Source organism: Thalassophryne amazonica, chromosome 7 (genome assembly GCF_902500255.1).
Source record: "Thalassophryne amazonica chromosome 7, fThaAma1.1, whole genome shotgun sequence".
Classification (NCBI taxonomy): domain Eukaryota; kingdom Metazoa; phylum Chordata; class Actinopteri; order Batrachoidiformes; family Batrachoididae; genus Thalassophryne; species Thalassophryne amazonica.
The window spans coordinates 47,303,710-47,319,880 of NC_047109.1; the positions used below are offsets into that span (position 1 = coordinate 47,303,710).

General features: G+C 40.8%; 1 protein-coding gene across 1 annotated transcript in view; it reads right to left on the reverse strand.

Moving 5' to 3' along the window:
• Nucleotides 1–16,171, reverse strand: part of myom3 (myomesin 3) — a 362,966-nt gene that overhangs the window by 98,765 nt on the left and 248,030 nt on the right. Inside the window, exons 15-17 of the mRNA XM_034174111.1 lie at nucleotides 12,875–13,058; nucleotides 1,976–2,150; nucleotides 1,639–1,760 (exon numbers count right to left, since the gene is read on the reverse strand). Of these exons, the coding sequence (XP_034030002.1) occupies nucleotides 1,639–1,760; nucleotides 1,976–2,150; nucleotides 12,875–13,058 (481 nt within the window). The remainder of the gene's footprint in view (nucleotides 1–1,638; nucleotides 1,761–1,975; nucleotides 2,151–12,874; nucleotides 13,059–16,171) is intronic.

Consider the following 16,171-nt stretch of genomic DNA (forward strand, 5'->3'; position numbering starts at 1 on the left):
CATTTGAAATGGACAGACACAAAGTGGAAAAGTGTGTTGTGGTCTAATGAGTCCACATTTCAAATTGTTTTTGGAAATTATGGATGTCGTGTCCTCCAGACAAAAGAGGAAAAAGACCATCCAGATTGTTACCAGCACAAAGTTCAAAAGCCAGCATCTATGATGGTATGGGGGTGTGTTAGTTCCCATGGCGTGGGCACCTTATACTGTATATCTGTGATGGCACTATCAATGCTGAAAGGTACATCCAGGTTTTGGAGCAACACATGCTGCCATCCAAACAACATCTTTTTCAGGGATGTCCCTGCTTATTTCAGCAAGACAATGCCAAGCCACATTCTGCACGTGTTACAACAGCGTGGCTTTGTAGTAAAAGAGTGCGGGTACTAGACTGGCATGCCTGTAGTCCAGACCTGTTGCCCATTGAAAATGTGTGATGCATTATGAAGCGCAAAATACGACAATGGAGACCCCAGACTGGTGCAACTGACGTCATACATCAATCAAGAATGGGAAAGAATTCCACCTACAGAGCTTCAGCAATTAGTGTCCTCAGTTCCCAAACGCTTATTGAATGTTGTTAGAAGGAAAGGTGATGTAACACAGTGGTAAACATACCACTGTCCCAGCTTTTTTGAAACGTGTTGCAGGCATTCATTTCAAAATGAGCAAATATTTGCACAAAAACAAAAGTCTATCAGTTTGAACATTAAATATTGTCTTTGTGGTGTATTCAATTGAAGATATGTTGAAGAGGATTTGAAAATCACTGTATTCTGTTTTTATTTACATTTTACACAACATCCCAACTTCACTGGAATTGGGGTTATATATTTTTCTTAAAAAAGTACAATTTTTTCCAGGTTTGTATTAATAAGGGTTAATATATAATATATAACATGCCCCTTATAGTTAGAAACAATGTATTGATCATATTGATGGCTATCAAAGCCCATATCTACATATCATCATTATTTGCATTTTTTCGGTGGGTACTGAAATTCAAGAGCTCACCACGGCCACACCCACCAATGTTATAATTGCAGACCACTTGAATTGAATATCTCATTGGCCCTAGTTTTGAGAAATATATGTCTCTGAAACCCCCCCCCGAGGGGGGAGGGTTTCAATACCTGGCCCATGGTCTAAAAAGGATGAGTACTTTTTGAAGTGGGAATGGATGCATTTTATTGATTTTATTGACACCCCCTCCCCCCTACACAAAAACACACAGTCTAATTTCTCCGTTGTCAAGTATTACAAAAAGCAAACATTCTAATATAATTATAATAATTAAAACTGCAATATACTGTAATGTCAAATTGCAAAACGTATGGAATCACATTTCTCAACTATTGCAATACTTATCATATTGGCACCCATATATTGTGATACGTATCATCAGGAGTCAAGTGTATTGTCCCAGCCCTACAAAATATGCTGTCTAAATTAAGACTGGTCAACTACACAACTGCCTTTGCTGTGTCACAAAGGAAAGGCACCAACACAGAGGTTAATTAGACTTGTTACGTTTACACTGGTTGCAAAAATGACAACTACTTCAGACCTGTGGTGTAGGCTGCTTTGCACTCGGTGTATGATTGGACCCTTTGTGTACTTGCTGCTCGCTGTACTTACAAATAGCTGATTTGACCAGGATGGGCTGTGACTCATCTGAATAGTCGCTGTTTCCTGCAAGGCTCACTGATTTCACCCGAAACACATATTCCCTTCCAGTTTTCAGGCCATGGACTGTAAACCTGAGGAGGAAACTCAAACTTAACAAAGGCTGAATGATCACTCAGTGAAATGCAGTAGTGCAGTTATGGGTTCTGTGTAAGTACCTGAAATTTTCCCCAGAAATTAAGTAATAAACAAAGTCATATTAGACTGCACTTAAAAAATATGAATTGCTGAAGTGAGTAAAAACTTGCCACTTACAAATGTCAGAGAACAAAAAAGTGGGCAAAATGACCTAGTTTGGGTAACAGGCTTGTTGTTGACAGTCTCCCAGTCTTGTTTGTCTTTTTCACAGTAGTAGAGGTAATAGCCCAGGATGTCATCTTTTTCTTTGGGCTCCTTCCACTGAAGGAGCACTGAGGTGTCCGTGTCTCTGATGGCCAGGACAGAATGAGGTGGAGCTGGGACCACTGATGGAAAAAACACACAAAAATTCAGCAGATAAAGATAAAAGGGCCATATTATGCATCTTTAAGGCATGCTTCGATATGCCGTTAAGTACATTTCAAAAAAATGTTTCAGTTTGTACCCCAAAAAATACCACAGAAATCCTCAACAGAAAAGAAAAAGTGAGGTCCTCCTGTGTCTTTCTCAGATTTACAAAGGACGTGTCTCTGGAACCTTTGGGAATTTTGGCAGAATGTCCTGACCACCAAAATTCTGACCAGGCATTGTATTAATATTGCTACCAGCTCTGGCACTTAGCTATAGCATTTAACACAAGTTCCATGTAATCGTAATGCATAAGCTTCCTTCTTTTGGATATATTTTTTAAATATAATTGTAGTGTTCTTTAAAGTACACATCACTGTCACTGGCAGGGATGCTGGCTAAGTGGTTTAGTGCCTTTGGTTTCAGTGTGGAAGGCGCCTGGTTCAAACCCTACCTCTGCCATATTTCTCCATGTAATGTGGAACTGCGCCAAGAAAAGCATCTGGTATAAATTTTGAGCCAAATCAACAAGCAGATCCAAATTGGATCTGCTGTGGCATCCCTGACTGAAAGTAAGGGAGGAGGCGAAGTGACTTACTTACTCTTTAAAGTGCATTTTTTTGATAAATGAAATACAAATGAGCTGATGATTCAAAATAAAGAACTATGAATGTCCATCCATCCATCCATCCATTTTCTTCCGCTTTATCTGGAGTCGGGTCGCGGGGGCAGCAGCTCAAGCAAAGCCACCCAGACCTCCTGATCCACACACACCTCCTCCAGCTCCTCCGGGGGAACCCCAAGGCGTTCCCAAGCCAGCCAAGAGATGTAGTCCCTCCAGAGTGTCCTGGGTCTTCCCCGGGGCCTGCTCCCAGTGGGACGTGCCCGGAACACCTCTCCAGGGAGGCGTCCAGGGGGCATTCGCAAAAGATGCCCGAGCCACCTCAACTGACTCCTTTCGACGTGGAGGAGCAGCGGCTCGACTCCGAGCTCCTCCCGAGTGATCGAGCGCCTCACCCTATCTCTAAGGGAGCGCCCAGCCACCCTGCAGAGGAAACTCATCTCGGCCGCTTGTACTCGCGATCTCGTTCTTTCGCCAAATCTCATGACCATAGGTGAGAATCGGAACGTAGATTGATCGGTAAATCGAGAGCTTTGCCCCCCTACTCAGCTCTCTCTTCACCACGACAGTCCGATACAGCGACCGCATCACTGCAGACACTGCACCGATCCGTCTATCGATCTCATGCTCCATCCGTCCCTCACTCGTGAACAAGACCCTGAGATACTTAAACTCCTCCACTTGAGGCAAGGACACTCCACCAACCTGAAGAGGGCAAAGCACCTTTTTCCGGTTGAGAACCATGGCCTCGGATTTGGAGGTGCTGATTTTCATCCCGGACGCTTCACACTCGGCTGCAAACCGCCCCAGTGCACGCTGAAGGTCCTGATTTGACGAAACCAACAGAACCACATCGTCCGCAAACAGCAGAGACAAGATTCTGTGGTTCATAAAACCAGACCCCCTCTACACCCTGGCTGCGCCTAGAAATTCTGTCCATAAAAATAATGAACAGAACCGATGACAAAGGGCAGCCCTGGTGGAGGCCAACGTGCACTGACTTACTACCGGCAATGCGAGCCAAGCTCCTGCTGCGGTCGTACAGGGACCGGATAGCCCTTAGCAAAGGACCCCGGACCCCATACTCCCGGAGCACTCCCCACAGGGTGCGCCGAGGGACACGGTCGAATGCCTTCTCCAGATCCACAAAACACATGTGGACTGGTTGGGCAAACTCCCATGAACCCTCGAGCACCTGATGGAGCATGTAGAGCTGGTCCAGTGTGCCGCGACCAGGACAAAAACCACAGTGCTCCTCCTGAATCCGAGGTTCGACCATCGGTCGAATTCTCCTCTCCAGTACTCTGGAATAGACCTTACCGGGGATGCTGAGGAGTGTGATCCCCCTATAGTTGGAACACACCCTCCGGTCCCCCTTCTTAAACAGAGGGACCACCACCCCGGTCTGCCAATCCAGAGGCACTGTTCCCGATCGCCACACGATGTTGCAGAGGCGTGTCAGCCAAGACAGCCTCACAACATCCAGAGACTTAAGGTACTCAGGACGGATTTCATCCACCCCAGGAGCCTTGCCACCAAGGAGCTTTCTAACCACCTCGGTGACTTCGGCCTGGGTAATGGATGAGTCAGCCTCAGAGTCCTCAGTCTCTGCTTCCTCTTCAGAAGATGTGACAATGGGATTGAGGAGATCCTTGAAGTACTCCTTCCACCGCCTGACAACATCCCCAGTCAGGGTCAACAGCTCCCCACCCGCACCGTAAACAGTGCTGGTGGAGAGCTGCTTCCGCCTCCTGAGGCGTCGGACTGTTTGCCAGAATCTCTTCGAGGCCTACCGATAGTCCTCCTCCATAGCCTCCCCGAACTCCTCCCAGACCCGAGTTTTTGCCTCTGTGACCGCACGGGTCACAGAGGCTGGCCTGCCGGTACCTGTCAGCTGCCTCTGGGGTCCCACCTACCAACAAAGATAAGTAGGACTACTTCTTCAGCTTGATGGCATCCCTTACTTCCGGTGTCCACCACCGGGTTCGGGGATTGCCGCCACGACAGGCACCAGAGACCTTGCGACCACAGCTACGAGCAGCCGCATCGACAATGGAGGTGGAGAACATGATCCACTCGGACTCCATGTCTCCAACCTCCCCCGGGATCTGGGAGAAGCTCTCCTGGAGGTGGGAGTTGAAGACCTCGCTGAAAGAGGGTTCCGCCAGACTTCTGTCTTGACTCTTGTAGAGAAGAATAAACACAAGCCACAAAAGCTGGAGTTTTAAACCTAACCAGACCCCTTCTACCGAGAGGCAGACTGCTATAGGCTAGTGACTAAACAATAGCTCTAATTAGCACCTATCGTGCTCTAGTTAGCACCCTCCTAATGACAGGGCAGCTGTCCCTCCTAATGATGGGATGGACGCCTCTCCTGCCGGCTCCCTTGACGACTCTCCTGATGACATGAATGACTCATTACCATAAACAAAAGACTGAAACTGCTTTGACCTGAGTACCCCATTGTAAACGGGGACAAATCGTGTCTCAGACCCCCTCCCCGGTTAAGGCTGGGTTTCAACTGTTTCACAGAATCATGGAGAATCATTTTGGGATTACTGGAAGTGCCCTTGTGTGGTTGACGTCATACATGACCAGTCGTTTTCACTGTGTTTTGTGTAGTAACACTACCTCTAACCTGATTGACATGAAATTTGGGGTTCCACAGGGGTCTGTCTTAGGCCCCCTGCTTTTCTCCCTTTATATAGCACCCCTTGGGTACATATTGCGGTGTTTTGGGATTACCTTTCACTGCTATGCTGATGATACTCAGTTATATATGCCAGTAACTGCTGGTAATCTCATTCACATAAAAACCTTAGAAGACTGCCTTGCATCAGTGAGAAGTTGGATGTCTGGCAACTTCCTACTTTTAAACTCTGATAAGACTGAAATGATGGTTCTTGGTCCAGTGAGACATTGGCATCAATTTGACCAGATAACGCTTAGCCTAGGCTTGTGTGTCATACATCACACTGACAAAGTGAGGAACCTTGGGGTAACTGTTAATCCTACTTTGTCTTTTGACCTCCAACTTTAGAGATATTATGAGGACTGCTTTCTTCCACCTGCAAAATATAGCGAAGATTTGTCCCATCCTGTCTATGGCTGATGCTGAGACCCTGCGAAACATGCGAAACACACGCACCCATGTGTTGTGTGTGTGCGGGGGGGAGCGCAACACATGCAGGGCACATGTGTTGGGGGGAAGCTGACACTCTGGCATGCCACTTGTGTGTTGCATGGCAACTCCACAGTCATGGGGGCACTCAGACAAATTCCACAGCCAGCTCAAAAGTGGTCCCGTGTTCACTATTTTCGTGCTAACAGTGCGAATGGCCACACATTTACAAAGTGTCCAGCGAATGGTGTTGGATGTTCATGTGTGTCACCTGGAATTTGGCCAACACCTGCTGCGAGAGGGATCGAATGGGCTCTCACAGAGCACACTCTGTCTTTCAGCCACTGGTGTGCGCGAATGGTTGTAGTGACAGGTGTATGAGGCATTAGAGGCAGCTCCAGTTTTTCACAACTGGCATGCAATTCCTCCATTCTGCGTTAGTTGGCTTCAATCGTGTTATCTATGAAGGGGCCCTAAGTGTGACCACAAAGACTGAGAGAAAGCGACTGCTGTTGAAATCTTAATAGGAGGCTCGTGACATGGACACGAGATCTGCCCCCAGCCGTTTAACACCATTACGTTACCAGATCAGTGACTGTGGACGATCTGCGATTAGATCTTCAGTGATTGTCACGTGTCCATAAAATTCAGAGGTTTTGAAAGGAGATAACAACACTGTTGTCATTTTGAGTCATGTGGAACTGGAGGAGGAATGATTGGACTCAGGAACTCAGTGGGACGCATCTCTAGGGTATGTATTTGTTAATACTTTGTACTTATTTTATTTTTTCTGAATACAAAAGTAACCTGGATTGACATACAATCATAGGTCCAGGCCTGAAACTAATTAGGCACAGGCGAGTGACCTTCAGGCAGCTGTTGTGCAAAGAATAGGGATAACAATGGCTGTGAATCTGTGTTGTATTTTTCTGATCCACTCTGGCTTATTTTGCCTTTATCAGCTATATCAGGGACCACACAAGTTAAAGTCTTGTCCTTGTGTCTCTGAGGAATATTTTGTATCATCTAATAAGTTACCCTTCGAGAAAGCTGAAGGTTTAGCAGAGCTGTTTTAAGAAAAAAAAATAACATTCTGGGGAAATGTAAAATATACTCTCCCGGGATAACATTTGGTCCCAGTCTAAATAGAGGAAAACACTCTATTATAGATTGAAATCAGCTCTACCCTCTGTCAAATCAAGTTTTTCTTCTCCAATAAGAGTCATTCACAGCATGATGGAGTTGATTTTACACTTTCATAGAGTTGATTCAGTACTGTGATAGAGTATATTTAACTCGGACTGGGACCAAATGCTATCCCAGTAGAGTATATTTTACTCAGCAAAATTTACTGTGTAGAGTCAAGATGCCACAGCTGAAGTCTATAGTACATATCACACAAGTCTAAAATAAGCTTTTAAGACCTCAGATGTGCTAAGAACTAAGTTGTGGTTGCATGAACAAGCTTAGAGTTTTGAGACATCCTGAAAGTTGTACTGTAAGACTACCACAGAGCTTTCCTTCCTGCAGCTATCCAACTGCACAATGCTGCACTGGAATTCATTTACCCATTGTACAGTCTCCTCAGGTATAGTTTCCTATTCCCCTCAATACATATTTACTTATTTTATTTTTCTACTGACTTTGTTTGAATTTTATCTTTATTGCATTTCTCAATTATTAAAGTTGTTATTTTTTAATGAACATTTTACCTCATTTTTAACTTTGCTTGTGAACTGCTGGAATGCCTAAATACCTAATGAAAACTGACCGACAGACAGACTTCAATCCACTTTTTTTTTTAACAATGTTCACAACAATAGGTCATTTAAACAAGTGGACTTTATTAATTGTAATACTACTTTTGTTGTTTATCGACTGTTTTGTCCTTGTCCAGAAGGCTTTTTCTATGTTGTTTGAACTAAGAGGCGTTTAAGAGATCGCCTTGCAGAACATAAATATGCAATTAGAGTCAATAATCAGGACTATCCAATGGCGTGGCATTTTAATACGCATCATAAAGCCAATGACTCTCTCCTCCATATTGAGGCTATTGAACATATCAAACCTCTTACAAGAGGAGGAGAAAGACAACTAAAACTAAATCAACAAGAGGCCTTTTGGATTCACAAGTTAAAAGCATGTGTTTATCCTGGACTAAATGACAATTTTGATTTGTCCTGTTTTCTGTATCTATGCACTGAAGGGGGAATGATTAATGAAGGGGGAGTCACCTTTTTCTGTGAAGGCAGGTTACCTCTCTGCTGTCCCGCCTGCTTACCACACCTGTGCCTGATTGTTTTTGTACTCTGGGTGTGCCTAGTTTTTAACTTCCTTTTTAAGTCAAGTTTGTTTGTCTATACTTTTTTATGTAAGCCCTGAGGAAGACCGGGTGTATGGTTGAAACATGTTGGCTTGGCCATTAAAATAAAGGCCTTTTAACACCTCCTTGTGCAGCTCATATTTTTGGAGTGCCTGGACTGCATTTGTTTTTGTGTCACTTTTTTTTATCTTGAAGAATCGACCAGTAAATACTATTATAAAATACAAATATGTACGTTTTTATAGAGATAGGAAATAATCACTGGTGTTCCTCAAGGATTATTTGCAGGACCATTGCCATTTAATTAAATATGTGGGCTGTGTCATCACAAATAAAGTATCTTTTTTTTTATAACTTGGGCTCACGGGGGGGGGGGGGGGGGGGGGGAGACATTAGCTTTCAAAAAGATTCAGTCCATGTTCCAAACCCATAAGCCAGCCCAGTCTCAGGTTTGTTTTTTGAAATGTCAAATTTTCGTGACGGTTTTTTTTAAAACTCACTATTACTAACCCTACTCCTACCCCAAACCCTAACCTTAATCATAACCTAACCCTACTCCTTCCCCAACCTTAACCAAAACCACCCCAACCCCCCTCCCACCGCTTTACTTTTGATTTCGTGCAGCCATCACGGAATGAATTAGAATGAATTCTTGCTGCCGTGGCGAAAATGAGGCACTTTTCGTCACAATATCATGAACCAATAGATTAATGTATATTTCGTGCTGCTGAATCATGACTTGCCGTGAGAGCAGGTTGCATAAGCACACAATTTTGGAGTGATTTTTGTCTTGCACAGGGTTTGAACAAAAAATAAGTTCTTATCATCTCAAAACATTATGAAAGAAACAGTTTCTGTCAAGGAGTGCACAAAGATGAAAGCAGGCTTTTATCACAAGCATCCTGACTGCTGTAATACTATTCTGTCAAGCCTAATGACCTGAAGCAAGTTTAAAAATTAATTCAGAATTGTGACACAGGAGCACTGTGTAAGACTACACACATTGCTCCAACAGCTATTATAGCAGTTTTGATATGGTCTTACTCTCATCTTTCCACCAGACTCTAAAATAAATTCTGTGACAGTGGATACTCACTGCAGCCATCATAACGTGAAAAACACAAAATCTTTCCTCAACCTTTTCTCATTAAGTATAACAGTTACTTCTAGGGTTGAGCTGGATACTCATTTCAGATGAGTATCTGGTATGGATAAAGCATTTTTGACGAGTACGAGCATGATACGAGTAAAACCTGCCAACATCTGTGCTCGTGCAGAAGGAAAATCGTCATTGGGTCACTGACTGTCTTCACGCTCTGTCAATGGCCAGTCACACACAGCGCCCACCCCTCCCTACACAGGAACATCTCTCTCTGCAGCCTCTCGCACAGACACAGACAGGAACTGATCTCTCTCTGTGCTTGGCTTGACTCTTCCTCATGTTTGCTGTCTTCAGTTGTTGTCAGTTCAGCTGCTCAATTTCAGTTTGTTATTTTGATATTTAAAGTTACTTGGTGAGCTTGTTTCGTAACGTACACAGTGCATCTGACAAGACATAGCTGAAAACGATGGTCACATCGGTCACTGCCTCCACTCCGGTCTGTTTTTTTTTTTTTTAAAACTGTTTAGTCAGGGTCAGAATCAGAAAAAGAGGTTTAAATAAAGATCTTCAGCCATTTTTGAGTAAATGTTGGCAAACAACTTTTTCTAAATGTATTTTTTGCGCCGAATCCATTTTTACTGTTTGCCAAGCTGTACCTCCCACGTGTAACCCAGTAGGGGGCGCTTTTGTAAAAAAATGACATTTTTCCATTATTTTGAGTATAAAACTTGTACATCTTCAAAAAGTGAAATTGCAAAAAGTTGCATATATCCCTTAGCGAGATTAGTACCAAATTTGGTTTTAATTGGATGAAAGAAACTCTCAAAAACAGACCTTGAGGTAATGTACAAATTACAAATTTCCATGATAAAATAAAGATTGTGGCAAAATTAATGGTTTCAGTGACTTTACTGGCCATCCCTTAATGACTACTTGTCAGAATATATCCCACATTGTCATCTGGAATAAATAAGTCACTAGACTGTATAGCCCAGGTCAAAATCACCAAAATGTGTACAGGAGGCATGAAGAGCCTCTGGCATTTCTGAGTGGGCAAATAGACTTTTTGCAAAAGTTGGCAAGTGGACTTTTGTGGACTAAGTGGACTAAGGGTGTTTTTTGTGCTGAATCCATTTTTGGTGTTTGCCAAGCTGTACCTCGTATGTACAAGTCAATGCAGCCCAAAATCTGGGATGACCAGGAAATTCAGGAAATTCCAGATTTTACAGTTTTATATCATGTGTGACAACAATAATCAAGTGTAGTTGGTTATTTTTGGTGGGAATTAAGATACTGGATGTGACAATGATAACTGAAATTTAATTTCTCATTGTAGTCTTTAAAATATCTTATTTCATCCCCATATTTCAAGCAGACGAATAGAATATCTAAAGTTCCTGAGTTATTTATTTTGGAGCCACTAGCAGACTACTGTCCTCAGATTAAAGTCTGTAAATAAAGTTCAGAGTTATACAAGAAATTTATTTTTTGAATTCAAAAGTAAATTACTTTCTCCCGTTATTTCCACACATCATTCGAATATTGTTCATCAGAATTAAAGACAAATGTGGGTATTCACTTCCACCATTGAGAATGTCTTAAAACTTTGCAGGAAGTTGAAGAAGGTATTTATAAGCCACATTATAAAAAATAGGGGGTCACTGCACTTTTTTAAAAATTATGAGACTTTTTCTATTTACATGTTAAATAAATGGGAATTGTTAATCTGTTGGTTTTTGACTACAAAAAGTGATATAAAAATAATTCTACCATTGATTTTTGGCCTATATTTGTACAATACTAAGATTACATATTATACTATAAAATAAAGTGAAAAAAAGTGAGGGTCACCAGCAAAATGAAAATTTTAGAAGATTTTAAATGTAGTAAGATTGTAAACATAATGCAAACATAGCATAGTTTGGATTTGAGAACATAATGATTGTAATTTGATTATAATTTTGAATTAAGATGTTTATTAACTATTAATAAAACTTTAAATGTATACATTTTATAAAACCTAATTTAATTGTTTTTTAACAAAATTAAATTAATTTTGATTTTTTAGAAATGATTTTATTTTTTAAATATGCTATAATAATTCTCAACGCTAGATGGATGTAAGTGCAATTCAAGTGATGCAGAATGTAGCAGTTACTGAACTGAATAAGAGCATTTTCCAGGGCATGATATAACATTTTGTTTAGTGTTGTGAAACTGTGGGTTTTAAATTGATTTTTATTTGGTGATGAGATCATATTTGAGAATCTTGCTCACCATTGTTTACAGTTTTATGTTAATATGTTCAACCATTATCCTAGTTAAATTACATTATTTACTCTTCATCATTTACATGTCCATGTGGATATACAACTAGTTTAAAGATTGTAATTTCATCTAACTAAATGTTTCTTTTGATTTATTTATGCAAAATATTTTCTAAGAAAAATTGGTTGCATATATGGTATATTGCTGCAGAAAAAAAAATACCCTTAGAAAAGTCCACTTGCCAAGTTTTTTGCCAACTTTTACTCAAAAATGCCTGGGGGTGTCACTTTATCTGAAAATCAACCTAGACGAGTTTGCTTGCTCTTAGGTTTGTCTGGTGATAGATATATAGTCAATTGGAAAACTTTGCTTGTACTGAACGCGGTGCTTTTGAGAATACAGTGAACAAGGCTGACATATTATTTCCCTGTTTGCCATCACTGGATGTTTGCATGAATCACCAAGTTCACACAGATCATTAAAAAATAAACAGTCTTACAGACAACTTACAAACATATAGCTGAACACACAAAGTAGCCTATATTAATATTTTTATTGTATATGGCTGCATGCAGTATCTGACACTTTTTCACTGCAGTTCATAAAAATAAATTGGTCAGTAGAACAACCTCTCTCTCTCCCTCTAACACAGTGACTTAGTCACACGCACACGCACACCTTAATCAACATTGTTTAACTTTGTGTGGAAAAAAATGGCAAGAACGTTAGGTAGTAAAAACAAATAAATAATTGAAAAAAACCCCAGTTTAATCATAAAATTAAAACAAAAATAAAAAAAATAAAAAAAAAAGTTGTGTTGAGTATGACAGCTCTTGTTCATGCATGCTTAGTAGTTCATAATTTCCTACTACACTGACTGTCAATTCTGAGGCTGTTCTGTTATTCATTCATACACAAGAATATTCATGTTCTGAGTTCATAAAAAACTTGTGATCAAAAACATTGATTTGAATCTCAATTCTGAATAGTTTTCAAATAAATAATAAATATAGCAACTTCTGATAAATCCATATCAAGTTCAGACTTAAAATAATGTACCACTTTAAGCCCCACCCATTTCTGGTTAAACCACGCCCACTTCTGGTTTAGGCCCCAACCACCCCAAGTACAGATAAAGATAATTTAGATGGTTGAACAGATACACATAGTGGTGTACTCGCACTTCCCTACTTACTTCCTTAACCAACACTAACACCATCTCTCTCTCTCTCTCTCTCTCTCTCTCTCTCTCTCTCTCTCTCTCACCTTGAGCGTCTCCCAATGTTATCGCCCTGCTAGGCTCAGATGGTTCGCTGATGCCATACTTGTTGATGGCACGCACTCTGAAGCAGTAGTATTGGCCTTTGACCAGGTCATACACAGGGAACCGAGGAGATTGTACCTCCATGTCCAAGTTGATCAGCTCCCAGCTATTCTTCCCTGCCAGGGTCTGCCCAAAGTACATGGTTAGAAAGACACAAGAAATGAAATTTCAGGTTTCCGAAATTAGGAAATATTTTGTCTACCAAAAAAACAGGACACTCAGCCCGGCAATGTGATACTCGATGTTTAGTCAAAGCTGCCTTATAATTTCAATACATTTAAAGTATGCTTCATCTGTATGGATAGACAAATTGTTATATTACAAAATACTATCTACAACCAAATTCACAAATTCAGATAGGCTTCTAAGAGAAACCAGGACATGTCCTGGAAAAACAGGGCATTTGGTCACCCTAAGTAAGTAAGTAAGTAAGTAAGTAAGTAAGTAAGGTTTATTTATAAAGCGCCTTTCACAGACCAGTGTCACAAAGCGCTGCACATGGCATACAAAAATAATCTAAAAATAACATACGAAAACAATAAAATACAATATTAGGCTAAAAAGCTAACTTAAAGAAATGCGTCTTTAGTTGCCTTCTAAAAGTGTCTATACAATCCAGAGAACGAAGAGCACAGGGAAGCTCATTCCAGAGGCTAGGCGCCACCACTTTAAAAGATCTGTCCCCGCGAGTTTTAAAACGGGTCCGAGGAACCATCAACAGGTTCTGATTGGATGACCTGAGGCTCCTGGAGGAAGCATAAGGCTGGATCAGGTCCCTGATGTACTCCGGTGCCTGTCCATTTAGAGCTCTAAAAGTCAATACCAGGATTTTGTAATGAATCCTGTAGGAGACAGGCAGCCAATGCAAAGTATTAAGAATAGGAGTAATATGGTCCCTCCTGCGGGTGCGGGTAAGCAGGCGCGCAGCAGAATTTTGCACAACCTGCAGGCGGGCCAACTCCTTCTTATTCAGACAGGTGAAGAGACTGTTACAATAATCCAAACGCGATGAGACGAACGCATGAACAACCATCTCAAGCTCTTTTAAAGTCACCATCTTACGGAGCTTAGAGATGTTCCGAATATGGAAAAAACAGTTCTTAACCAGGTAATTTGTGTGCTGCTCCAGAGACATCCCTCCATCCAAAATGACACCCAGGTTACGCAGGCTGCTTTTGATCGTGCAGCTTATGCTACCGAGATGCTGCTTAATTCCAGGTACAGCACTATCTGGTGCTACAATACAATTAAATGTAAATGTAAATATAAATGTAAATGTAGTTATGTCAACTGGACCTACAAAACGTGGCATATTGGAACAAATCGTTTCAATTAATTGTATATTTCCCTTTTAAACAAACAGGTTTTGTGGGACTATTTGCCAAAACTGGATTAAGTAAATAAAGCATTTAATTATTTTGTGAATTTTATTGGTCAAGTGAAACCATGCTCAACATGCAATATCCTTTGCACAGCCCAGTCTCATGCATTTTTTTAATGTCATGATATGACACAAAATGCGTTTAGTTCACCATTTTTTACCCTACCCTTAACCATAACCCAAACCCTAACCATAACCCCCCATAGCCCCCCACATCACCCAAAATTTCGAAATACCATCACGAAAATGTAATGGTATTACAAACTAATAGATCACTTTTTGTGACACCATCACAAACTTGGCGTGACATCAGGCTGCCTTTACATACTATGAAGGACTCGGTAACACTTTACTTGACGGTATCGTCATAATAGTGACATGACACTGTCATAGCTGTGACATGACACAGCCATGAATATGTCATAAACAATATGTCAATGTCATAAATGTTTATGACTGCTGTCATTAAGTGACATTCGGTTTTTGTAATGACAAGTTGAGAAGTTGGCATACAACTGAAGACCAAAAAGGCCAAAGACAACTTCTTTAGCGTTGATTAAAATCAAGTTGTCATATTCAAGACAACCCAAAAAATATCAACTTCTCATTACAAAAACTGAATGACACTTAATGACAGCAGTCATAAACATTTATGACAATGTCATAATGTTTACGACACGTTCATGACTGTGTCATGTATCACTTATGACAGTGTTATTTACTTTTATGACAATACCTTTAAGTAAATACCTTTAAGCTTCACACATACAAGATAATTGGGAATTGATGACCACAAATGGACAAAGGTTCATCGAATGTGATGGGAAAAAGCATTACTCAAATAATGCAAAGTTAAACATTGTCATCTTCATTTTTGAGACAAGATGGACTAACTTTCCCTTATTCCTGCTCAACATTTGCTTCTCGTCTGTTGAAATACATCTTCTTTATTTGGCACTCTTTTTTCAGCTGGAGAACTTCACTAAACCACATGATATGTCAAAGCAAACAGTGATTAGAAGGATCTTGCTGAAGGGCAAGAGGAATATTTGCATGTTCCTTTCATTATATGGGTAGAAGAGAAGCAGCGTGCTTTGGTGATTTCAGGTGGAATTGAAAGATTTGACAGTTTTATTACCACGATCACTTATAAAAGTCCAATAAAAATTTAGTTCCTGCGGCAGATTTCTGACTTTCCTTGTGATTATTGGAACTAGGAACTGTTTGCCTGGTTTGATATTGGAGAGACAGGACTCTTTATTGCACAGGAGAACATTGATATGCTGAAGAAAACTTATTTTGGCATCACTTTGAAAGTTAATCTCATTTTGGCAGTGGAGGGGGGTTTAAATTACCATCTCAACTCTTCTCAGGTGTGTTATGGATGTTACACAAATACATCTCTGAAATAGATCAATAAATCCTTCAAGTTTAATCCTCAGGTGAATGTGAGTGGCATGGTAAAGCAACATCAAGGCCACATTGCTTATTATAAATCCACAAATGCTTAGTTAAACTGACAGTCAATCTGGCCAGATTTATTAACATAGAAAGCATGTCGTACTAATATTAATAGGGACGCATCCATGACATCAGTGCTTGTGCACATGCACCACAAGGTGTTGCTCCATACAGTTTATGTGGTATTCCATAGTTATTACCACACTTTTCCACAAGGCTAACATGTGTTTGTTAAAAAACTAAAAACTGTCTGCTGTTGAAGAGCCCAACATGCATTTCAAGGGATTCATGCTTAGGATTTATGTTGCACAGGAGAATGAAGAGGCTTCCGCTTAAAGAACAGTAGGTCGCTGTCACTGCATATTGTTCCTACATGTTCACCATCCCCTACTTTTGC